The 26,894-nt window shown below is 40.1% G+C and overlaps 2 protein-coding genes across 3 annotated transcripts; both read right to left on the reverse strand.

Annotated features, from left to right (window-relative positions):
- Nucleotides 1-7,719: 7,719 nt before the first annotated feature.
- cenpi (centromere protein I) lies at nt 7,720-21,259 on the reverse strand. 2 transcript variants are annotated; one of them, XM_022760020.1, is made up of 20 exons: nt 21,047-21,259; nt 20,155-20,292; nt 19,417-19,535; nt 18,907-19,014; nt 18,223-18,271; nt 18,010-18,056; nt 17,684-17,773; nt 17,451-17,582; nt 16,893-17,036; nt 15,311-15,431; nt 14,930-15,024; nt 14,668-14,785; nt 14,424-14,488; nt 14,115-14,224; nt 13,074-13,209; nt 11,569-11,693; nt 11,064-11,112; nt 10,188-10,403; nt 9,721-9,762; nt 7,720-9,562 (listed from the first exon to the last, which is right to left on the reverse strand). In XM_022760020.1, the coding sequence occupies exons 1-20, from the start codon at nt 21,216-21,218 to the stop codon at nt 9,479-9,481; spliced, it is 2,160 nt and encodes a 719-aa protein (XP_022615741.1). In that variant the 5' UTR covers nt 21,219-21,259; the 3' UTR covers nt 7,720-9,478. The 2 variants fall into 2 exon arrangements, with proteins under 2 accessions (XP_022615741.1, XP_022615740.1); XM_022760019.1 differs by having other exon boundaries at nt 10,188-10,406.
- A 1,691-nt stretch (nt 21,260-22,950) lies between these two features.
- On the reverse strand, nt 22,951-25,443 carry tmem35a (transmembrane protein 35A). Its single transcript, XM_022760293.1, has 2 exons — nt 25,236-25,443; nt 22,951-24,355 (listed from the first exon to the last, which is right to left on the reverse strand). Exons 1-2 carry the CDS (start codon nt 25,353-25,355, stop codon nt 23,990-23,992), a joined length of 486 nt encoding a protein of 161 aa, XP_022616014.1. The 5' UTR covers nt 25,356-25,443; the 3' UTR covers nt 22,951-23,989.
- Between the last annotated feature and the right edge of the window lie 1,451 nt (nt 25,444-26,894).

A 26,894-nucleotide genomic window follows, 5' to 3' on the forward strand; every position in this document is an offset into this window, starting at 1 on the left:
CCATCCAGTGGTTGATGAGATATTTCAGCCTGGACAAACACATGCAATATCCATCACATACTGACATGCTTTTCTATTTCTGTGCCATACATATCTCCTCTCTAACGCGCTCTAAACCATCTGCCCTTAGTAACATATTGCAAATTAAGTAACTGGTCGCTGCTCCTCTCCCCCTCCCCTCCTGCAGTATTAAGGATGAGTTGCCACACGGGGCCACACTGTGAGCTGGCCCTCAGAGCAGCTCCCAGAGCAAGGCCTGCCTTGCTGGGCAGTAAATAACCAGCATAAACGTGTCACGGGAGACAACCCACAGACACCAACCCATTTAATGTTAATAGGAAAGCATCGGTTACCAGATTCTAAATAATAGCCCGCAGTCACCATGGCCAAGGATAGGTACCACAGGCACAGGAATTTATGGAGTTAGCAAATTGCTTGTCTATCCCCATTCTTACCCCATTTGTCCATTTTGCTATCTCTCAGCACAGAGTGGGGATGATGGAGAGGTGGAGGGAGAAGATGGGACTGGTGCAGCCTGCTTGACTGAGCACACCTGTCCTACAGCCACAGAGCTCAGTATGATGATGCTCCAAGGTGTACAACAACTATCTGTCCATCTGGGTCTCAGGAGGAACAGCAACTTGACAGGGCACTGAGATATTTTTATTCCAGCAGGGCCTGAGGTGTTTGGTTGTGACCAGTGGCGATTTTGTTGGACAGGAGTTGTGGATGCGCAAGACACAGCTAGTCTGTGGTCAGCAATGTTAAAAGCGGTTACATACTGTGCTACAGTACACTGCACTCACCTGTTGAAGGTAGGCATTTGATTATTATTTAAAGAAGAATGCTGGAGGATTCTGTATTGACATTTTTCTGTGCCATATCTAATTTTAAAACTCTTTTTTTGTGAAGAGCGAGTTAAAATGTAAAGTTATGGCTGTACATATATTCTGTTTCAAACCAGAAATGTGTTAGTTTGTCTCTTAATACTCTTTTAACACCCGCTGCAAATCTTTCGGAGGCTGCATTTGGAGACCGATTGTGTCACAGCGGCGCGACTAGACTGTCCCATTTCGAAGGCTCATTCAAATGCGGCCAAGAAATGTCGCCTTCTTTTCTCTGTTTCTCACGAAGGCTTCCACAGGTGGATCCTTCATGGCCAAACCTATCCCAAGATTCACTGCGCGCCAATGATGAAACTACTCTGACGAGGATCACGCTTTTAAATGTAAGTATTGGGTTTCAGCTCAGTTGAGCAGCGGTACAACCTTCAAACCTCAAGGTTGCTTGGCGACAGGAGCGGCGCTTTGTGACACAAGGGCACAGCCGGTGACGCTGCACAGAGGAAATCCTCTGTAGGCCAGACTGTATAATTTCAGTTCATCCTTTGCGGCCTACGATGGGGACCGCGTCCTCTGAAGGATGTGGCCCCTGATTTGGGACACAGCTCTTCTCTTGCTGCAGTGATGTACAAGTGTACTCAGGGGACCCTGTGAGATCACTGTTAGGTGTGGTTACAGGTGCAACAGAGCACAAGAATATTGATGGCGGCGGGTCAGAGTAGCCTATGTGGGATCGACTCAAACTAAACTACAGTGGCCACATTCATTGCAGTAAAGCAATGTGACACACAGTGCAGCAGTGTGGATAATTGATTTCTTTTTAATAGTTTTTCAACAATGGAGGTCTACAGATGACACAGAGGACTGTGTTGTATCAAGCCTTGGCTACACAGACAATGCTTGTTAGTACAATCAATTCAGTCTTGGTTTTGGTCTTTTTGTATAAGATAGTAAGAGAAATAATAAGAGAAATATAAAATAACACCTCACTTAACTTTTAACTGTGCTGCCAACTATAACAAAGATACCCTGAGTAAGACATGGACATGATGGGATTTTTAGAGATTACTTCCAGACAGATCTCCACTTCTTCAGGTGATTACATGTCCGCAAAGCATTAGTCTAAGTCAACCACAAATGATGCCAGCTCTTAATTAAGTGTGTCTAACTCTTTGTATCATCACAGACACCGATTTGCTCAACCAATGAGATCGTCTGGTTTGTTCCCTACTCTCCACATGCTCAGTTAGAAATTAAAACATCAAACTAAGGCAAGATTAAATGGCACAACAGAGACACTTTGACTAAACCTAATTAACGCTTCATAGGATACAAACCCAGTGGATTATCAAGCATTTTTTAAGTTTAATGGAATTTGTTTACCATACTGTGCAAGAGAGAGCAGCAACAAATGGCTTCTTCTGAAGGGAGGAAAATGAGCCCCGATATCTCCAGCTATGCCAACTGTGTGCAGACTCTAGTAGGAATACAGTACTTTGCTGCTAATTATGCTTACATGTAAAGGAGAAGGGTAGTCTGGAAAATGTCAAATGAAAAAATATCTTTTAAATACAAAGGAAAGTTGAGCCACAGAAGCTCTTTCACTGCAAATACTCAAACTAGCCATTCAAGGCAACATGGAAAACAAGGCCTGCCTCTGTCCCGCTGGAGAGCAAGGTGCCATCAATAAGGTCAAAGCTGGGGTCAGCTCTAATTAAATCACTACAGCAGTTCAACTCCATGAGGTCTCACTAAGGTCACGACTTGCAAACTCATCACTGCCTTCCTCTAGAAAGAAAATACGAGACCAGACTAAAATATTCATCATCACAGTGCTTACATGAAATCACAGCATCTGACCAACAATCAGCGTTTCATTGTAGATAAAAGAAACTCTTGTCAGTAAGAATATGTAATGTCACTACAGCAGTTGGTAGGTTGCTAATTCTTAACGCTCGGCTAGAGTTACTGAAGACCCCAGGCAGACTTTAACAGAGGATGACATTTTCAGATCACTCTCCTGAATTAAAAAAAGAGGGAATAGAAAAACATGCCCGAGACAATGTTTAACACAGCTCGCTCCCTATATAACGAAATAAATAATGCAATCGCAAAATAGATGTTTAAGATTCATCACAGGACATGAAAGCTTCCCATGAAAGAGACCAGCTCCCTGCCTTGAAATGCTGTGTATTTAGGATTAAGCTTCGATTGAGGCCAGGAAAAAAAACAAATGCCTTAAAACAGAGATTCCCAACCACAGGTACACACAGGTGTGTAGGTGTGTGTGTGTCAAAGTAAGAAAACATGATCTGGAGACACTTCAGTCTAGGAGGGAATACCACGGAGGTGATTTTGAGTACTCTGGCAGGTGTTTATATGTCTGTCTGTCTGTCTGTAGACACATTTTGTCAACACAATGTCATCACAGCTGTGGAAGATACAGTCACGAAACTTCCCAGGTGTAGTTAAGAACAAAATGAAGGCTGCGTTTGAAGATGTGTGTGGTCTGACCTATGAGTACTCATATAATAATGTTGTAATAGTTAAAAGTATTGATTGATATACAGTATATATATATATATATATATATATATATATATATATGTGGTGGAAAATCTTAGCCAAGAGTAATTAACAGTTGAAATAGTTACTTAAAAATAATGTTAACTGGTTAACTAAAAGTAATGAGTGAACAGTTTAAATAGTTAGCTAAAAGTAATGGATATCGTTGAATAACTAAAGTACTTAAAACATAGCTGAGAATGGCTTAAACCTTCAGCTGCTGCCATTCCAAGTGTTGATCAAACCAGTCCACTGACAATCAGAAAAATATAGTAATCATATCCACTGTTACATACAGACAGGTGATAAATTAGTGGAGAAACAGGATGACAATGACCCCATCCATAAGGCGTGAGAATGGTTTGATGAGTATGAAAATGATGTGAATCATATGCTGTGGCTTTCGGAGTCAGCAGATCTCAACCCAGTTGAACACCTATGGAATATTTTTGGACTGATGTGTTAGACAGCGCTCTCCACCACCACCACCATCATCATCACAACAACTAATGAGGGACTATCTTTTGGAGGAATGGTCTCTTTAGCTCATTGAGTTAAATGACATCCAGGTTGAAATTAATTCATATGAACACATTTCGGAACATGTTGGTGTCAATGAAGAGGTCATTTGGTCCATGTGAAAGGAGTGTGTGGGTACATCAAAGGTTGGGAACCACTGCCTCAGCATTATCTGATGCAAGTGACAGTGGCACTGTCCACTTCATAATAAATATAGGACATTAAAAGGGGGATGATTCTGTGTGATTTATTAATCTATAGTCACAGCTGGAGGGAGAGTGTTGAAAATGCATAACATAAAACATGACCAGAAGGCATGTAGATGGAGATAGGCAGTGACAAAAGAACATCCTCGTAATCCTTTTAGTCTTTCACAATAATAGTTCACTGCTGTGTGTAGCCTTAAGAAACACGCTTTCTCTACGCCAAATCTGGTTACAAAGACTAACATAATATGCGAGCTGCTACAGTTATCAAGCTGCATTTTACTCTTTATTACCATTAATTAAACCCACATATGTGCCGAATTATTCCGCTTTTATTTTTCATTTTAGATTTTCAGATGTTTGCAGCAGTCCTCGAGATCAAAAGACACGCAATTCTATCATCACATCAAGCTGGGTTGCCTGAAGAAAACCCTGACGTGCTCTTATTCGGCTTCGGATTCTGAGGAAAATGATTTTTCAGTGTAGGTACAGGAAGATTACTATCCATGAAAATTACTTTCAGCTATTTTAAACTAATGCAGATTGGCAACACTGAAAGGTCCTTTAGAAAAATGGCAAAATAGAAGTCATTTTTGGAGGAGTTTCTCTGTGAGGCAGGATGTCACTTTATGCCTCCTTTGGGAGTGAAACATTGCCCAGCTCTTTTTTTTAAAAAACAAAATAAACCATTTAAAGCTTCCAGACACCTTCAGTTTCATCGTGGACTGAGCCATAAACACCGAGGCTTTATGAGCAATGATGAAAGAATACAAAACCAGGTTGGTAAGAAAGAGAGAGAGAGAGGAATGCTTTTGATGTTCAGAACCAAGCTGATTATACTTTTATGAGGGAGATTTCAGTTTTTGTATTTGATTGATTCTTTGAAATGGACACACAGTCAACATTTGGACACTGACAGCACACCTAATATGTTGAACTCAAATATAGACTGATAAACTGTTGTACTCATTTGTCACAGTCCAAATATTTTCAGTGAGGAGCTGTTAAGTGGCCAGTCAGTCATTTATCAACATGAGTGAGATCCACATGTTGGTTTTACAGGAAAGAAAAACGCATAACTGAATAAAATATAGGTCTGTGAAGCCAAATTTGCAAAGATATGACGCAACTATGGTTTTTACAACATGCGAAGTTGTTGATTGGGTTGAGTGGGGGTGCAGCTCTTCTGTTAATGACGATAGACTACTAGTTTGTTTGCATTTGGATTAAATATAGATGTCGTCCACGGCAGCAGACAGGTTTAGTTTCCTCCCTCCGACTATTTCCCAGAATTATCCCACGCCGTGTTGCATCATGGGGCCCTCAAAAAAAAAAAGGATTCTTGGGGCTTAAGGCGCACACCACGGGCTCTAACTGTTCAAATCCGACTCAACACCTCAGTTTGCCATCACACTTCAGCCTCCACCCTCACTAACTGATGATGCAGAAAAGCACCCCCCCCCCCCCAAAAAAAAAAAAAAAATGCTCATTTTTTTCTGCAAGAAGCGAGACTATGCGAGGAAACTTGAAGCGAAAGATCTGCCAGGCGTCTTTTTCTTTCCTCCACAAAACAAAGCGCACACAGGGGCGCACGCTCCAACAGCGTCTGGACATGTACTTTCCTCTGATCCGCAATTAGTGACTGGAGAAGCTGTGGTCTGTGCAGTCTTCTTCATTCAGTGTGTGACTTGTTCAGAATAAGGAACAGACTGAAGTGCATCATAAACATAAGGAGATGCTGTTTCCAATTACTGCCAAACACGTCCAGTCGCGCACCTATTTGTCCCTGACATCTCCGCCGGCCGAAGCCACACACACACACACACACACACACACAGTGTAGTTATCCTGAAGCTCATCAGGCAAAACACATCCATCACACGGATGTCGCCTGGTTAAAAAAAAAAAAAAAAAGAAAAAAAAATCCGGCAGCAAAACTGTGACCAGGACGATGCACAGTATCCTAAATGCAACACAACAGCCAGTCTCCATCTCAACATTCACACGAGTAAAGCCAAAGGCGATGGAAGAAGCCCGTCACATTGTCACACCATGTTCCTATGTTTGCCCTGGATGTGAGGTTAACCGGCTTCTACCAGAAACACATTTCCTGCAGTAAACACTTAAAAAAGAAGCAGCCTTGAACAGCAATCTTACCTTTCTGCCCCTGAGGCGAGGATTTGGCTCAGGTAGGACCGGGGCAGCTCTGTTGAATGTGTTGGCGAAGAGGCAGGAATAAGCTACTCCCGTGAATGCAGACGAGGCATGAGCTGGAGAAAAGTGAGGAGAGCAGCGGCAGCAGCAGTAGATGAAGATTTGAAACGGCGGAGCAGCGCAGCGCGGTACCGGCGGCGGAGTCTGTGTCTCTGACGCTGACATCAGACAGAGAGGGCTGCTTTCTTTAAGGTGGCTCCGCTCGTTCACATCAGCGCCACAACGCACGTCGAGGGTCGCTCATCGGCTGGATTTAACTGCCTCACCAGAGAATATCATCAGCCAGAGTTGGAAGAGGCGTATAATGAAAGACATAGTAAGAGAAAACTTCCGCGGCTCGGGTGCGTTAGGAGAGCTGCAGGAGGGCGGCTCTGAAGTCACTGCTCAGAGGGGAACCGTCCAAAAACCTGTCAGGATGAAAATTGGCTCAAGGCTGAGAGAGCACGTCTCCTCTGCAACTCTTTATCATTTTTGACAGCGGAGTGAAAACTTGAATAAAGCCTACAACACGTAAAAAATCAGGCTTGTGATGTCCTTTTTTTTTGAGCCAAAGCTCCGAGTGCTTACTGTTTTTATCAAGACATCCCGAAATAATATGTAACACTTTGACATGTAAAGGGTGATCTGAGGAAATGATGAAAATTACTGCTCTAAACCCACCTTCACAGTCTTTTAGGTTTGATTAGTGGAGGAACAGAGAGTTAACTCAGTAAAATGTTAAACATTTGTTGGTTTCATCCTTTCAAATGTTAAGATTTGTATTTCATATAATTTTAACCTGAATATCTTTGGGTGTGGGACTATTGATTGGAGAAGACATTTGCAGTTATAACCATGGCTGCTCAGAACTTGTGGAGGAGAACATTTTACACTATTTTTTTTACATTTTACAGCCTTAAAAATTAATCGAGTACTGGAAAAATACTTGATTACTTGAAGATAAAAATTAAGGAAAATGAAGATAATCAATAGTTGCAGACCTATGTTAGTGACTTTGCACTATTATTCCTTTATTCCAGGTACTTGTGGGGTGGGGTGGGTGGGGGTGGTCATTGAACATTGGGAGATAGATCTTGAAGTGGCATGAAGCGATGTCTTCTGTGTTTCCTTCAAATAACACTGAGATGAATAAATATGGACAACATACAAACAACAAAGCACAAAGAAATTACATATCTGATATGTTCTCAGTGTAATGGTGCGTCATGGAGAAAACTTATCACTGGATGAAAGCTTGCAGTGATTTCACCCAACCTTATCAAAAGTAACCGAGAAGCCAGGGGCCTATTAACCATCCAGATGGGTCCCTCAATTAAAGCAAAATGCTGTTTTCCAGATGGTGGAGCATCTGACAGCACTACACAAGAGCATCTATCCATATAACAGGTTCTCAAGCAACTGATGCCATTTGGCAAAAATTCAGGTCAACATTCGGACAAAACCAAGCTACTTTCCCTGAAAACGGGGACGTACTGCAGCATAATATTAATGAGAAACAACAGATTTTATTTGCTTCTAAAGTAAAAGTCTTACACTTATTTATTTTCAGCAATGTGCAAGAGTCAGGTTTTGCAGATGGCAAGCTGTACAAGAATATAACACAAAAAACATCAAGGGTAAGCTACAGAATGCATTTTGAATGTAGTAGCTGGTTCAAGGTCGGTGTGTTCACATTTAACAAAGAATGGCTGTGAATGTATTGCTAAAAAACAAAAAAGGGAGAGACAATAAAAAAGAATCATTTCAACTTTTGCTTCTCTTATTCTGTGGCATCTTCTCAACATGTTTCATGACAAGATACTACAGATAAAGTATTTTGTTTCTGCGATGTAAAAAATTTAGTGGATATCTCTCACCAACCTCACAGATGCGTGTGCATTAAAATGATCCACTCTGTTTTTTTTTTTTGGCAATAAACACACCATGTTCCCTGTTAAACATGCACTCGGACAAACTACTGACACTGCTTCTGGCAGGGCAGTATTGCTGAATGGACAAGACTATAAGTAAAAAAGCACAATAAACACACATAAATCTATGTACATAAAAACATAGTCTGATCACTTGCAAGCTCACTTGGAAAAGAAGAGGAGATTAAATATGTACAAGTCTTTTAAAAAATGAGTAAGATGCAAGTGGTTGTTTTTCCTCTCCACTGAGTTGAGCATTTACCTCTGCTGTGTGTACAGCCTGTCGCCTGTTGTCAGCTGTTAGCTGATGTTGCTCTGAACAAACTGGGCCCATCGCCAAGGAGGGGTATTGGGGTGCATTTCCCGCCCTCTTACAAACCCCTCCACCTCCAAAAATGCATTTTCAAATAGGAACAAAAAAGACTTATTAACAATTAGTGCATCCACTGCAACGTGTGAGGTCTTTGTGAGCACCGAGGAAAGCTTTCACTGACCACTGATTGATTGATGTGCCTGCAGGTAACACAGAGCTGCAGACAGCTGCAGAGTTTCCACACAGAGACGTCGTCATTCATAGCTACAAGAACTAGGGGTGCTGAGGGTTCTGCAGCAACCTGTCTGTCTCGTTACACCCCAATCTCCAAGTCCCTGTCACCCAAATTAACCTTTGTTTTGGCCTAGTGATCTGTTGTGACAGGAAGGTCTGGGCTGGATTCACACAGCCTTTCTAGCATGAAAATACATTTCCAATTCAGCTTTGAACCAGCAGCAGCACTTTAAGTATGGCTTTGTCATGAGTTACGACTTTGTGTTTATTTCATCCTAAACAGGCCATTTTATACTGTCATATGGTTTAGTTGATATAATGTAATATGCTGCTGTCCAGATGTGATTTACTATGTGGCAAATGTATTATGAATGCGCGTTTTAGCCCAACTGTGAGTTTTGGCTAAGTTACAGTTGCAGTGCATGAATAAATTGGTTTAGCAAGAAAACAACTTTGAAAAAATATTGTGAATCTTGCTTATGGATCGTGATGCAACAGGTGCAGGAACCTCTCACAACATTTAAATGAAAAAAAATCATCAGAATCTCCCTGAATTCATTTCAACAGTATTGTTGAATGATAGAAATATCGACAATATTTCATTTAATAATGAGGAGGAAGAAAAAAAAGGCCCGCCTGCGGAAGTGAGATGCCCACCCTTTCAGTCTCCTCTGGCTAAGGGGTTGGGACAAACTGTTTAAGTCCGTCATATCCCTGACTGTACAGGTACTCCAGGTACCAGCTCCATGGCTTGGAATGCTGAAACACACACAGAAACACATACAGTCACATCAAAGACATATGACCAGTTCTGTCATCAAAGAAATGTCTTTTAATCTTTGAAACATGACTGATGTACACCTAACTACACGTGAAGTCTATTATAAATGCAGAAATAAAAAGGAGACCCCTCATACCTTTATGGAATTGAAGTCCATGTCCTTTCTCCCTGGCCAACACTGATAAAGAAAGGACATTAATATTCATTGTCAAGATCACTGCTGGATGTTGCAATTCGACCAAACCAAAAAAAGGTGCTTGTATTATTAAACATGATGAAAACCACCGTCTCGTGCAGCTCCCATTAATAATAAAATGTCTGTCTGTATTAATGTATCTTCTATGAAAGATACATTAATACCACATTTGTCTCCTTGTCCTGCCTGTACGTCTATTAACCAAACTCTACAAACTGGCTGCATGCTGATAAATCAAGTGCCTCTTACAGTCTGGAAATAAGCACAGGCTTTGGAGCGGGTTTTATATAAACGTGCAAGCAAGCATTTTGTGGGCTGCAGCAGGTAGGACCCTTCCCACATATCTCTGTAAAACACAAATACACAATACATATACACAAAAGAAACCTGAGATGATTCGCACTCACCTGCTGGTGAAAGTCGACAGCGTAGCTCATGAAAGCAGGGTGGTGGATGAGGTCGAAACTTGTCCAGTATTGTGGTACATTGCTCTTGAGGAGCAGCTCCTCTCCCAGCTGTACACCCATACCTGGATTAAACATTTTGGAGTTCCACAGGCAATTGACCATGACGACCAAGTACTGGTTGAACTCACGAAACGTCTGGCGGCTGATGTGAAAGGCCTGCTAAAAAAAACAAAAACAAAAACAAAAAAACAGAAACAAAGGAAGCGAGAGAATCAGAAGAAAAAATAATAAGAAAGTGGAGAAAGAAAGACAGGGTCCAAGTAAAACACTGCCCACATTTAGATCATTTCACATCTGACTTTGCTCTGCTGATTAATTTGCATGCAATTTACCAAGTCCATTTTTTCTTAATAAAAAGTGCCACTGACATTTTCAGGGGAGCGTACTGGCTGCCTGACATGTACTTGTAAATTCAAAGCTCCCGGTGGCAGCTGTATTAAAATCAACATCTTTTCAAGTCCTCGTCTGAGAGAGTATTTAAGTTAGGTGGATGCTTGTGGATTCTTAAAGAGCTGGACTGAGATATGTTAACTTAAAAACTAGTGCAGTGAATCAAAGGCTGTACAAACAACAAGCAATTTTAGAGGACAGTAGCATCTACAAACCTTAAATGTAATAAGAGGAAATGCACTCAAGATGTGGATATGCATCTCTTCTTCTCTAGTCAGTGGCTAATATGAAAGGATTTTACCCGCACATTGTCTGTCAAGTACTTGTAGCAATGGACCAAAATGTATTCTCACACTGTCACTTCGATATCACAGCAGAGTTTCATTTGCAGATATGTATAGCAAGAATGAAGCAGCTTGGTTTTACCTCTGTGACCTTTTCTTGAGTCTTGGCTGATGTCAAGTTCACCTTGTATCTGAACAGAAAAGAGGTAGTTAAAGACCAGTGACCTCTGTGATCAAGAATGTCTGCAAAACAGTTTGTTCTCTGTGGTCGGTCAAAAACATTATGCTATTACCTTCCAATTTTCTTTTGCTATGGCATTTTTACACTTTGGTAAAATCATTTCATAACCCTGGGGTGTAGTCAATTAGCCGACACTGTAAGGATTTGTGTTATTAAAGCCCAGAGTTATAAATGGCGCTTGAATTCTACATAAAGGAGGAGAAGAGGGCTTAAGTGTATTGCCTCTTAACCGCTCATTATCATAAATAATACATCACCATGTAAGTGCAATGAAGCCATTTGATTCCAGTTCTGTTCTGTCATCAAATATGAATAAGCATATGACATACATCATTACGTGTGTAGCTAACGTATGCATCAAGACAAGCTTATGGCAGGCTGCAACATAGATATGAAGAGTCCTCACCTGTACATGATGAAGGCCAGTCGGTCCACGCTGACAGGGTCTAGGGAAAACAGGGCTGGGTAAAAAACTCCAGGTGGGGGCATCACCACGAGGGGGAGCCCATACTTCAGAAATGTGTCACACACCTAGGAGACGGAGAAATATATAGTAACCACCCACAGAGAGTTAAAACAGTGAAAAGTAGATACTTCAACATGGAGCAGATCTCACTTCCGAAGCTTTCATTATGACCCTGCTTTGATAAAAGTGGGTACAACTCATCTGTGCAGCTATTCTTCGTATCCTATCTTCTTTATCCATTTTTTTGTGCCAAATAAGGGAACTACTGTTTATGCTTTGCAGTAAGTCTCTCTGTTGTTAAGGTGTTTACTGAGCACGGAAAAAGAACCTTTATACGCTCCTTCTGATGCTCCTGAGATAAAACTTTATGAGAAGTTGCCAAGCAACCAGAAGAAGTTACTGGTCCTGGCAAAGAAATAGTTGGGCACATAATACTCAAGTAAAACAGTAAATTGACATTTTTACATTTCAGTTTTTTGTTAATCAGTGAGTGTTAGAGGAGCTGGTAGGCCCTCAGACAGAGCCAGGCTTGCTCTTTTCCCCTGCTGTTTCGCCTTTATGCTTAGCTAAGTTAGCTGGCAGCTGACATTTAGCATACAGATATGACAGAGGTATCAATCTTCTCATCTTACTCCCAGCAAGAAAGTGAATAAGTGTATTTCCTGAAATGTCAAAGTATTCCTTTAAAAGCATTTTCTCAAACCAGTCTAACTGTTCCTTGATTGGAGTATTATTAGGATGGATCTGCTTTTACTCATCCTCATTATGTGTTTGTTGTTAATCATTTGAAATCTACTGCATATCTGTGTTTATACACCTTATTATGGTATATACTTTTTATTGCTGTTATTTTAAGAATCTTACATTATCCTTATGGTCTTATCCATTCGAGCATTTTCTCCTTATTTTGTCTGACTCATTTCAAGTCTGTCCCATGTGTTTTGTAAGGTTTATGTTTTATGTTCTGTTTGCTATTATTAACTTGACCAGGAAACCCCTAAAAATAGATTTTTAATCTTAGAGAGGCCCTTGCATGGTTAAAGACCCCCTTCAGACATGTTTTAAGACATAAAAAATACTTTGCTTTGAATAATAATGTCTCTGATACGATTTTTCCACAAAAAGTTAAATTACCATGGCTAAAAAAGATCTGAGGATCTATAAACATGCAAATATTTTTCTTTTCAAATGCTAACTGTTCAACTAGACACAAGTGGTCTCCTACTTCACTGAAGAGATTCATGTTCATATGTAGGCGTCTCAAACTTTTTAAGATTTAACTTTCCCACAGAGAATCTTTTTCCTATCAACAGACAGATGTGAAACAATCAGTCTAGTGTCAAACTCTATATATACACATCATTCTGCACAGTGAAGGCCAAACATCCAATTGAAGTAACAATTAGTCAAATACATCTTCGAGTGCAGGAGATCAGCTCATTTACCGCCTCATAGAAGTCCAGGATGAAGCTGAGGAGGAGAGAGTGACAGCCTTCAAGCTGAAGGCCCACAGAGGCCAGACGACCTACGAAGTGAACCAACTCCATCACTGAATCCTTGAACCCTGACAGAGTCATGTTTCTGGGACACAGGGCAGAGCACAGAGTCAGACACACACTCTAATGGAAGGACAAACACTTAAATGATGACACTGCAACACCAGTCATCTGATTTTCCCATGGAGTAAGACTCAGTGACTCAATGAAATCAGTCAAAGTGGCAGCTCACTACATTAGTGAGGACAAACACTGGATCAAGACTGGTGTGAGAAGCACACAAACACACAATCAATTATTTCTACATTCGTGAGTACCAGAGGTTAGTTTTCAATTGGTAGTGAATAAAAATGGATCCCTCCACTTATTGGATCATTTATTGTGGGATTAAACAGGTGAGGAGTCAATACTGATGAAGCCCAGGTATTTAAACATAACTGACACTAACTCCACCCTTTAATTAGGGAAATCATTTAACTGGAAATTTGGACTGTTTTTGTCTCAAAAAAAAAAAAAAAATCAATTATAAGATGTGATGAATAAATGAGTTCAAAACACAACACGTTAATACAGACCATAGCTGCTTTGGTTGCTGGTGGATAATGGATGGCTTAAATTAACACTATAAAGTTTCTGTATAGACCAGTGTGAGGGTTTCAGTCGAGATTTGATAGGACAGCATAAAAAAAGCCCAAAATGCTGCTAAAAATTAATAGTATTATTAATTTTAACTAAAATGTCAACTGAGACAGCTATAATGGGATTTTTTTTCATTCCACTAACCCACAGTAAGCAAAACGGAGCCAACACCTCAAGATATTTATTATAACTGGAAGAACTGAGGTGTGAGAAGACTTTTTTGGCTTAAAAGTGAAAACTTAAAGAGCCATAACCCTTATGCTCTTAAGTAAATTCACAAAGTGTTTCAGGTCTATTGCTTGTTTATGCTCTGGGCATAAACAAATAGCAGAAAGTAGCTGTGAGACTCACATGGAGGTGTGGCTGTTGAGGCTGATGTCCAAGTCGTCCTCCAGAGCATACACTGAGTGCCAGGTCAGCCACTTCAACAGCATATTGCTTAGACACTCCATCAGTCCACACTGCAGACACACAGACAACAAAGAGGAAAATCATTAAACATACAAGAGTTTAAACACTAAGCTAATCAGGACCCATAATGGGTGCTTTATAAATACTCTATTGCATCTGTTCTAATAAATTATAGTAGAAGGTTTTGTAACTCAAGTACAGTAGCTGGAGCAAACTCATTCTACATGTGCATCAGAAAGGAAAACCTACCTTAAAAAACAGCGAGGATGTGAAGAAGAGCTGCATGAGTGGCTCAAACAGAAGCCGTCCGATTTCTGGAGAGGGGGGAGACAGAGGGTTACAGCTGATCCAGCTTTTTTAAATGCACCACTGTCACAATTCCTAGTAGATGGCACAACATGACAGGCCTTGTCGATATGGGAACATGGCTGCTATTTCATTCAAGTGGAGAGCAAGGTTTTTGGGGGGGGGGGGCAGACTGTGGAAAACTCACGGGAACTGGGGACAACAGGAATGTTGCTCAGCAAGCTGAGGATCTGTGGGCGGAGCAGGGAGCCGTCCCAAACACTGAGGAACTTGTAGAGGAAAGCCTCTGAACTGGAAAACGATTCCTGGTGGAGAAAAAACACTGTAAAGTCATAGTCTGACTGTGGCTTTGCAGCAGGTGTCAGCTAGGCATGTGGGTGCAGAAATAATGAGTGACAGGTGTGGGGCACTAGAGAGGTAGTCATCGGGGCTTGAGAGCTGAGGCTCACCTGGAGAAAGTGCTGTGAGGACAGTAACTTGTCCAAAAACTGCAGAGCTTCTTCTGAGGTCTGGGAGCCTCCTCCATCACCGCAAAACAAAAATTCTTAACACAAAGAGCAAAAAGGTATTTAGTAAGTGAAAAAGTCAAGGGAATAAATAGAGAAAAGCAGAAGATTTCAGATGTGCTGCATCTTCATACAGTGAGACCTCCCCCCACAGTCTTTTTTAAACCCTTCTCTGAAAGAACCCCTTTGATATGCCAACTAGGTAATGTGTGGTGGTTCAACTCAAGGTCAGCTTCGCTTTAGATGTAACTTCCTGATAGAAGATGTCACAGAAAATAACTCCCCCCCACACACACAAAAACACACAAACATAGACACACTTACCTTCATGGAGAGCGTAGCCTAGCCAGAAGTTGAGGCGTAGGAGGGCAGACTCATCCTGTACACAGTCAAGGTACTGCAGTGCCAGACTGGAACCCAGCAGTGAGCCCATCTGAGCAGGCAGCTGGTGGAGGTAAAATTAAGAAATCAGGAACATATGAAAAGTATGATTGAGATGCTAAAATAATCAAATATCCATAAATGAAAGGCAGCGCTGAGTCAGAGCAGTGAAAAAAAAAAAAAAAATCATATTACCACATAACTTTGATAACAAAGTCAAACACATTTTAAAAAGAAACAAAAAGTTGATCTGTGAGACTGATTGCCTCAAATTGGTTCAAGATCAATCTGTTTCCCTGCTGAAGAATAAGAATCAACTAATGCTTATTTCCTTCTTTTCACTGAGTGTGCAAACAATCAGATACTAAGTTAATTCATCAGTATCTGGTAATCCCCATAATGTCAGCACTGGGACATTTCTTCCATCACTCTCTGTATTTTATATAGCCCATTATTGTACATGAACAGCTGCCTCTCAATAACAATACTGTGTCTGTATAATAAATAAATCAAAGTAAGAAGAAAACAGACTGTGAATGGACACAGTTCAGCTCTTCAATAATTATGGAGAAACTCTATTATCAAACAGAGAAATCCCCATTCTGCTTATGACAACGGGAGCACAGGAGTTGAGGGAAATCACCATTGATGCTTTGTCAATACCTTTGTTGAATAGTTTTATGAGTGTGATTGTACTCCAATGTCTTTCCTAACACATGGCAAAGTACAGCTTACTTGGCCATAAACACAGCTGATGCTGTCCAAAATCTTTATTGCTCATGTTGGTTTTGTGGGCAATGAAAGAGGTGAATTTATGTAGCATGACGCATAAAAGTCTGCAAGCCATTTAAAATGACTTATATTAGTTTATCAGGTCACTGAATCTGCAGGGCAATAGACATTTATGGAGAGGGCTCTTTAAATGACCATTTGCTTTGTAACCAATGCATTACTCAGATATATCTAATCTCAGGTTCTTTTGCTTTCATTGTTCATATAGGATAGATTAAGCCACTGATGATATCTCCAAAAAGAGCAACAGCCTGTTTGAAAAACAAATCACAGCAAGGTGCTCATGAAAGTGCTTTATGCTCTAATCTAATAAACTAATTACAGCCCCGGGCCACCTCTGCTGTGGTTTCTCTAGGACAAAGTTGTTAGTGGCCTGATACATATGTACAGATAAAATTGTAACAGTGGCACAGCACCACCCAGTGGCTGTCAGGATACATCACAATTTAAATGCACTGGTTCTTCATCCTAATGGCATGGAAAAACTGGCATACATTTTATTCTGCTGCTTAAATAATGAATGATCCTCATGCTTAAATGATATTCTATCTGTACCCAGTCCAGGTGCGATTGGGCTCTGAGACTAAGAGCTGAACTGTAGAAGATGAGGTAGATGGGAATAGAAAGAGTGAAAGACTGAAAAGAAGCAAGACAGTAATAGGGGTAGGGGCGGCCCCAGTGTCAGCACCCTGCGGATGTAGAACTCAGAGAGATTTTTCCTAGGAGGTATCACCTCTATACGGTGCATATTTTCCAGCAGCTGAGTCAAGGAGTGGAGCTGCACCAGGGGGACCACCTTTCTGCTGGAGGACAGCTCGGTCTGGGCCTGCTTATTGACTAGAGAACTCAAAACCGGCAATTCCAGGTGGCAGTGTTTCTGAGAAATAAAGCACAGTAAAAACAGACAATAAATAAAAGCTATACAACTGCTCAGAAGAACAGATTAAAAACAAATACTGTACAGTAATTATCATTTAATCTGCATTTGTTTTGTCAATGAAATATTTGAGAATTGTGTCTCCGTTTCCTCAAGGTAACGTCTTCAAGCCTTTTATTTTGTTCAATCAATAGTCCAAAACCCGAACATATTCAATTTACAATGAAAAAACAGAGAAAACCAGCAAATGCATTTCTGCTTGAAAGGTATAACAAACGATAAACGAATGCAGGGCGGAGGAGGGGCTGTCAAACGTTGGAGTGGCAATAGCAAGCTGCAGCAATAACTGCAGTATAGCAGGAGTGATTGCAAACACAGTGCATTGCACATGAAAACCTAAACAGACATACATACCCTTTTCCTAGGGTTGGTCTTATCTTTAATTGTGAAGGGCAGACTGGTACTGGAGGCAACCTGGGAACCATTCCTCTTCTGGACAGCAATCAACGCTGATTTCCAGGGGGAATTGTAGTTCCTAAACCCACTCTGTGAGAAAACAGAAAACATACAATTTTATTGTTGCTTTAGGGATGATGGTCCTATGGTAGTATAACAGCAGAACGAGCATTAACTGTCCATGTACAAACCCTCATTCGTGATGGAATGGAGAGAGTCACGAGTTCAGGGCAAAACACTTTGTAAAGTGACAGTAGGTGCAGGAGGAACGGCTGCCTTCCCTGAGGAAAGACAAAACACATCTTGCACTCGATATATTCATTTTGATTGATGTTTCCTAATAATGCAAAATATGACTATAACCAAGGATATGGAAAGGGTAATTGTATATGGGAACAATAAACAGAGCACAGGAAAAAAAAAACACATCATGCAATTTATTTAAGTCAGTAAGGAAATAATGTAGTGTTGTTGTGATAAATGGCCCTAGAGGACATCAAATCAGCAGGATGTTTACCAGTTTAGACTGTAGCTCCAGCAGCTTTCTGACTCTGAAGACTCGTACTACAATGAGAAAATGAATGAAGTAATCAATAAAACTCAGAGAAGTGGTGAGAATACTAAAGAGAGGAAATAACAGAGTAAACTAGAGGAAATAGGGGAAATAGCAGTAGAAGAAATAGCAGTAGAACTGTGGATCATATTTCAGGTGTTAAAATGTTTAACTTACCACTTTCCTTTCTGGTCAAAAGGTACAACAGATGGCAGATGAAAGGACACTGAAAAAAATGTGACAAAATATAATGACTTCACATCTCAACTGTTGTTCAGCAGATCCCATACCACATTATAGTGGAGATGTCATTTCATTACACACTAAAACACTAGGGCCTCCTCCAAGAAACAGGCTCATGGAGTTGTCTGGATGACTTTGCAGATTAAAGCCCTGAATACATCAGATCATTTTCAGTTTCAGATTTGAGGGGATTTTTGTTTTTAGCAGCGTAGTAACAGATAACTCAGGGCCCTGGTTATGAGGCCCTTTGCTCCTAAATGGATTAACTGCAACAAAATAGAACAATAAAAACATCATTTGTAATGTATCAATCATAGACCTAAATCATATAAACCCATTATCCATCTTTCCAGTGAGGCTGAAATTAACCTTTATTTATGACACCAAGTCTGTGTCAAGGCACAGCTATCAAAAACAAAGAGGCATTTGCCCTCTTCTTTTAACAGCTCTGGCAAATAGATATAAATGTAATTTAGATGACAAATAACCTTAGAGAACCTTATATTTGTTATTTTAAAACAAGTGAAAACGAATAGTATACTGTATACATTTGATTTGATGCCATCACATTTTCTAAACAACTTATTACAACAATACAAAGATCATAAGCACACATACCAGATTTTCATCTGTGACAAAGCTGAAGATGAAGCCATAGACAGCTCGAAGTTGGTCCTTTGCATCAATCAGGTCAAATACGGTCAACACCCACTTTATAAAAAGAATCTGAATATTGTACATGCAAGAGAACACATGGATTAACTATGGCACAATCTCAGCAATGACAGAATAAAGAATCACAAGCAAGCAAACAAACACTCACTCCATCTCAAATGTCACATAACACCAATTCATCTTTGAAAACTAAAAGAAGCTAGTTTTTGCAATCTTTTTATTGACCAAGTTATTATATCAATGAAAAGAGTTGTTGTATTATGCGTGTACAGCTGATAATATGTCTCCTCCAACCAACATACTTAAAAATTACTCATGAACACAAAACGGTTTCAAAGAAATCAAATCAAGATTTACTCCCATCAACATGATGTTACAATGTAACTGCCCACTATCCATCAAAATCTTAAAGCTTTAATATTTTTAAGTGCAAACAAAATTATTTGCACTTACTTGGGTGTTGATGGGTATTTTGCCAACACCCAGCCAAACCACCGCACGAACAACGGCCCCCTGTGGCACCACAGTGGTAGGAATCAGACACTTCAGCACCCGGACACATGGAGCATTCCCTGCACAGAGAAAGTCACGGAAACAACATCAGTTAAAGGAAGCATATGTCAGGACTGACTGTAAAATATGCCAACCGTCCAATACATTAACTAACAATTTCTACTTTGCACAGATATTCCTATACTTTAGAGAAGAAGGACAGACAATTTTTGCGCCATGCTGTGACACAACTGTGTGAAAAATATGCGCTCACACCACACGGATAAGACATAACAACATATCTGCAACATAAGTAATGTTTGACTCCAGCATTCTTGTCAATTAAAACACTAATACCAGATGGTAATACATCTCAAACAGAATGGCGGCTCAGTGTCTAAGACTTCCAGGTTAAGTTAATTTTGCTGGCGTCAAATTGACTAAAATGTGATTAAGAGTGTGCCAGATGTTATCCCTGTTGTAAACTGGTAATCTACCAAATCTGTCTTGCTTGGTGTGTGATGGGACGGGCTCAAGCCCACTCCAACCCTGTACAGGTTAAGTGCCAAAGAGGATGGATGGTATTACAGCTTTCACTATCACATGATTGGCCTACACAAACAGGTCCTTTCCTTCTGCAAGACATTCAACAATTAGAGTAATACCTAGTACACTGGTGCTGTTAAGTGACTGTCTTACCCATACGGAGGCTCATGGCAAACTCCAGCATAATAGAGATGGCCTCTGGGGACAGTCCTTTACTGTAGGCCAACCTCTCCACCAGCACCAGGTTCTTCTCAAACTCATCGTTCCCAAACAAAGGAGTACCTGCTTCAACTACAGGAAGAAGACATAACGTCACATCAGAACATGGATGTATGAGCATGAGAAAGTACAAATTCTCTCAAAATTTTCTGCAAATATGGTTTTTATTTTGTTTATTGTTTTTTATTGAAGCAGCAATAGACAAGCTAGTTCAGTCCTAACAATAACAATGACAAAAACAAGCCGGGAAATTGCCTGGGAAATTGATGACATGAAATTTACAGATGGTAAAGGCTAAATACATCCAAACATATTTAGAAATTTAAACAAGTCTCTTCTTGTTGAACATCAAATAAACACTGAAGTGATGAAATGATCTAAATAGAAATCCCCCTTGACTAATGCGATTTGCAGTCTTCAAATGTCTTTATTTTGTCTGACTGACAGTCCTGAATTCAAAGATATTAAGTTTAGTTTACCATCGCCTATGACAAAGAAAAGCACCAAATCGTCACAGTCGAGAAGCAGTAGATGTTTTCTGTTTGCAGATAATGTTACTGACTTAACCCTAACCCTGTTTGGGACTGTGGTCTGAAAGCTAGGCTAAGTAAGTAACTTAGCAACCATTAGCTAGCAGAAAATCAAAGTTACAACCTAATACCAGTAAAGTAATGTAAACTCAGGTTAACTGAATACGGTTCTTCCTGACTTATTGTTTCATCCCATCTTTCCTTGCGGAAACGTATAAATGGACAGTTAGGTTGGTAACATTAACGCCACCATCTGCCACCCCACTGGCTCGGTGTTTGTCTGGGCCACCTCCTACCGTCAGAGAAGTACTTCAGGGCCAGAACAAACGGGTCCTCCGCCTCATTTTTCCTCCTCTCCTTTTCTGCGACTCTCAGACTTCTGTTAATGCTCCGGCTGGAAGCCGTTTGGTCGGCTAGAGACGATAGGTCTGAATCCGACGGCGCCGACAGGTTTAGCTTTGTTGCCATTTCTACATTGCTAAAACTTAAAAACACTGTGCCCCACTCCGTCCTCGGCCATTCAAACAAAACTCAAATTCTCCGCGCGACCGTTTGCTCTGCGCCTGCGCAGTATAGTCCATCCGCTTGGTTGCTTCACGGGAGTTGTAGTCCGTCTGCCTTCAACCGCTGAAAGACAGCTATTAGGAATACAAACGTCACGTAGCTGTGTCTATCTGAGGGGCTACAAATTTGGTGTTTAAAAAGAGGACGACACAACATTGCTGATAGTCGACAGACGGTTAGTACTCCCTTATAAAACATAAAAATTGGATACTAACGCATCAGTAGTCACAAAATTGTTAGGGGCTGTTGAGATATTTAAACAACGCTTCAAGTTGACACTGGACAACATTGCAGATATTCTTAGTAATGATTTTATTTTACCAGGTTTTGAGACATCACTCTAATTGCAAGAGTATTCAAAATGTAATTGTTGGGTGTAATTTAACAACCTCTCTTGGAAACCTCACATAGCTTATTTAAAAGTCAAGTATTTTGAACAAAACAAGGCATATGTTCGATAATAGGGCACTTTAGATGTTGTAGCCTACTTCTCAGTTAACGTTTTTTAAAGTAATTTTTAAAGCAGAAATGTCAAACATTTTGTGGTTTCAGGTTCTCAAATTTGATATTTTGCTGCGTTTGTTGGTCTTATTACACAGAGTTTGGGGGGTTTTGAACTGTTAGTTGGACAAAGTGACATCAGTCATCAGTCAAGTGATTTCTTGTGAATGTTGTTTGTGGTGCTTAATCATTTGGCCTATAAAATATAAGAGCATAGTGAAAATGTCAGTCACAAGTCCATGTTAACATATTCAAATGTCTGACCAACAGTCCAAACCCCAAAATATTTGTTGTACTATAACTGAAAATTAAGAAAAACTATAAACTATCCAAACCTTATGAAACCAAAATGAAAATGACAGGCATGGCAACTAGGAAGCATTCTGTTTAAATGTACCTTTTGCTCTATGTTGGTCCAGCTGTTCTGCAAACACGACAATCACAATTAGTTCTTTGTACATAATTTTAAAAGTAGGCTACTGTGCCCTTTAACCTTCCCCTAAACAGTAAGATGTAACTGACCTCCAGTCCAGTTTTCATGCTCCAATTTTGTCTTGAGGGCCAAAGACATAACAAAAAGACCCTTGTTTCTGAGTTATACTATTTGTCCCCTCACCCCTGGTATTTAGGACCGGTTCTTTTCCGCCCATGTAGGGTTATGATTAGGAATGGGTTTTCCTATGTTTAGGTTATAGTTTTACAGCCCTTTCCCAGAAAATGCATATTAAATTCTGTTATGAGAAATCATCTTACAGCAAAATAACATTTTATCATGGTTCTTTCCCAAAAAAAATTCCGCTAACTTCATTAATTTCATGCTACATTATACAATTTCTATTATTTGTTCACAAAACTGATTAACCTGAAATGCATAGAATAAAATAAGCAAGGAATCCCTTACAAGGCATGAGGACAGCTACATATTTGGGACCAGGAAACTTTGTGTTCATGTGAAGGAGTGTGCCAATATGAAGCAAACAGGGACTGACTAAAATTGTATAACAAGATTACAACACAAAAATCCCACAACAGAACACATTGTTGCAAATTTAAGGAAGGGTTCATTATTAACTTTGACTGAATGAGATGTAAGAGTGCTAATAAACAAACAATATTTAGTCAGTCTTAACTCCATTTCTTTATTTTAAGTACATCATTTACAGAAATATTGTGAAATCTCAAAACTGACAGAGTTTTATCCCCAAAGCAAAACTGTAAAAGGAATAATTTTTATATCTTTACAGAGAAAAATAAAACCAAACGGATGAGTAGAACCGTTAACAGACAGTGGATAGGTTTAAGATTTCAACTGTGAATTACAAAAGGTAAAATTCCATTTTTAACAAGCAAAAAGACTTCATTGATTTGGTTATGTTCTGCTGTGCAAGCTAGCAGCAGACACCTGAGGCAGCACTTGCTGTCCTTCCCAGCAAAACAACTTCAATGTTATAACTGAACTGAAAGGAGGAAAAAGGCTATTCAGCTTATTTTACTTCAGGAAAAAGGATTTCATGCGTACTTCTGCACAAATCTATTGAGATGAAAACTGAAACAAAGATTAATATATTCTTTCTTTCCAAAATAGCCTTCTGATAACACTGCACCAAAATAAGATGTGGATATGTAATACTAGTTCATGTATGATTAGTACAAAATTCTTTCAACAGTGCTCCTTTTGGTTTATGTTCTATTGTCTTGACCAAATGAAACATGCTTGAACTACCGAAATTCATAAATTATCAGTCTCTCACACCTACAGTATAAAAACAAATTAGAAAAACGAGCTACAAAGATTCTTTCATGAAAAATAGCATTCTCAAATCAACATAATTGAAATTCACACTTGAGTTAAAACACAAACACAGACACAGTTGGACTGAAATAAATAGGGAAAATGGATTGACTATTGTGACAATGAGCTGAGATCATCAGTTTCCACAGGTATGATTGTCCACAGTTATGTAGAGGATGTATGGATCAGGAGTTCTCAGTTTCACATTAAGAGTGCAGAGGAGTAGGTGAGAGGAATCAGTCAGCCAGCTGGATTGGACGGGGGATGTGTGAGGGCTTTTATTACTGGAAGTGACTGTTTCCTTCAAAATTTGAATGACTACAATCCATAGAGGCGCACCAGGTTCCCTTTGCTGTGGCTCGGACCAAAGTGGAAGAAGATCTTAAGACTGCTTGACCTTGTTCTTTTCCTGGTCATTCATGTGCTGTTCCTCTCTGCTGTCCTCTCTCTCTGGCCGGTCATCACTCTGGCGGGCAATAAGAAGTCGGCAGGTGAGCAGAATACCAAAGACTAGAGCATGGGCGTACCGCTTCAGGGGGTCTCCTACTAGCTGGTGGAAGAACAGGACGGCCAGCATGACCAGCAGCAGCAAGAAGTTGGCCACGTCCTTTGGCCTGCCTGGCACAAGGGTGAGAACCACACCGCAGCCCACCTCCAGAGAGCCAATGATCTTACGAAGCAGAACTGAGCTGATCCCAATCTTTTTCAGGCCTGGCAATGCCTTGGCGTAGCTCTTGTATGCCCTTTTCTGCAGGGAAAAAGTACAGACATCTTTTTTAATATCTCAAACATTTAACTAAGGTCATGCAACCACCATTGGGTGTCTTTCAATGAGCATGTAAGGTCACCATCCTCAAGTGTTGAACATTCAACTGCTTCTATTTCATCACTGTACAACAACTGGTTGCAAAATTAATCTTGCTAACTGGCTCAAGAGAACCTATAAACCTATACATACACGGTAGGAAGATATCCTCGTAGCATGTTAGTTAGGATTTTGCATGCCAGCTATCATCATCTTCCACTTAGGACATTTCATCATCAGCAAGTGCATCTCAGAGAATTTGCTCGAATGCGCCGCCATTGCTCTTTAGCTGTGAAGTTGCTCTTCAAATTAAACGAGAAGCTTAGCAAATGCAACATATTTAATGGGCTACGTAGAGCCGCCTACAATTTACAAACATCATCTTTAAGCTAAATTATAGCATGTGTTAAGAAAATGCATTCAGTCATTCATTATTCATTCCGATTTCAACGTTACTAGCTAAAGGCAGACACATTTCGGGTTGTTTTATGTGTCCATACGGATTCATGGATGTTAGCTGTGATAATACGGAAATATTTGAAGGGTTATCTTAAAACATACAGGCCAACCTGTGTGCTAAATGTTATTAAAGGCAATGCAGGAGGTCTTAACATTTTAGATACAGGATTATTCACTGAGAAAATAAAGCTCCACACAGGCAGATTAGAAGATCAAGTCGGTATCTAAAGCCTTCATTTCCCGTATCTTTTCCTATTTAGGTCAGCATCTCCACACATTATTCGAGCCTGAGAGCCTTTCTCGTTTGCAGCCAACACAGAACAATGGCCTTTACCCCCACACTTTATCGTTGCGATTTACTCACCATTTCACTGTATGCATCTTTGCTTAGTCTCGGGGTGAGCTTAATGGTTCCCATAAACACGAAAAACAAACCCAGAGCAAAAGAGAGGGCCACGATAGTTATTGTCCTTGGTGAGGCCATCTTTCTGTACCGTGCATGTAGCCTGTCGCTTCCCACTGAGTTGAATGAAATTCAGACGGTTTCCCGGCGAAGATGCACCAGGAGGAGGAGGATGGGCTTCTGGCTGAACCACAAAAATGGCGACGTGTTGGACCCCCCCTCTCTCTCTGCGCCGCATCCAGCAGCAGCCTGACAGCAGCTCAAACACAGCTTTACACGCTCATTTCGCCTGTCAATTACATGAATTTGACAGTATTCGGTAGGTTTTTGTTTTACCTTCTACAACTACAATACACTGTCTCTAAAAAGCGGGAACAGCCAGGCGAAAACAGCATAACCCCAGGGGCCCCAGCAGCTAGAGGCACACTTTGTAAAATTAGTTTGGTAGTAAAGCATATCAACTGGTCTGCAGTGGTGGTAGAAGTAAAAAGACACTTAGCTTCAGTAAAAGAAGTACAACTCCAAAAATACTCATGAATACTAAATGTTACTTAGGTATCATAGTATTTTAGGAAAATGTAAAGTCTTAAAAGTAAAGGTTCTCAATGCAGGAAAATACCCACACTCCTAACAAAGAAAAACTGTAAAAGAAAAAAAGCAGCTCATTTTTGCCCCCATGTCCCCAAGCAGGATGATTTGGGGAAATGAGGACACGTTTTTCTTTTGTCTGCACAGAAAAAATAAAATCAGATAGATTTTGTTCCCAACTGCCCATATGTCTCAAGGCAGCACAACAACAAAAATGGTTTGCAGTTTTGCACATTTCGGTAAACTCCCATTAAAAACCAGAGCAGCGTACAGTGAAACAGAAGTATACAGTATTTAGAAGTATGAATGTAAGCATTTGATGGTCTTTACCCAGGTGGTGTTTGTCATCAATCTTCCCCTGATAGGTCCCAGCTCATATCTTCTCATCCTATTTTTAGTTTTTAGTTACTATTTTAATAGACTAACAAACCTTGAACAACAAGAGATGTCCTTTATTGCCAGACAGAAATCTGTTGTTTTCCTATGTTACATTTTAAAAGGACACCCCCACCTACTTTACAATGAAAAATAAGGTCAGCAATTCACCAGTGAGTAACGGAGACACTAACAGCTTCAACAGAACTTCACCAAATCTCACTCAACAAACCACAAAATTATGTTTATCTTACTTAATTAAAAAATCTTTGTCATTGCTAAAGTCTAGGACAGTACAATCAATACTGACAAAACTTCAGAATGCCTCTGACAAATCCAGAAGCTGCAGCAGTAAATACCCATCTTGGTAGGTGCAGAGTTTTTCCATACAAATGAAGTATTGTGGAAGATGGTGAAGATGACTCGAAGGCTGCCATGAAAGGGCTCAGATCTGACAGAATAACTATGTAATGTCAAAAAGGAGAAAAAAAACAGAACCCATCTTTCCTGAGTATAACTTCAGATAAACAATCTTGTTCTTCATCTGTTGTCTGTGTTAGATGTTTAAATCTAAATAACTTGTTGCACAAATATTTGTTTGCTGTTAACAATACCTGCTGCTGCTGTATGTATTGTATGTAAACACACAAGACATGC

The sequence above is a fragment of the Seriola dumerili genome, unplaced genomic scaffold (assembly GCF_002260705.1).
Source record: "Seriola dumerili isolate Sdu_G_001 unplaced genomic scaffold, Sdu_1.0 BDQW01000331.1, whole genome shotgun sequence".
Taxonomy (NCBI): Eukaryota; Metazoa; Chordata; class Actinopteri; order Carangiformes; family Carangidae; genus Seriola; species Seriola dumerili.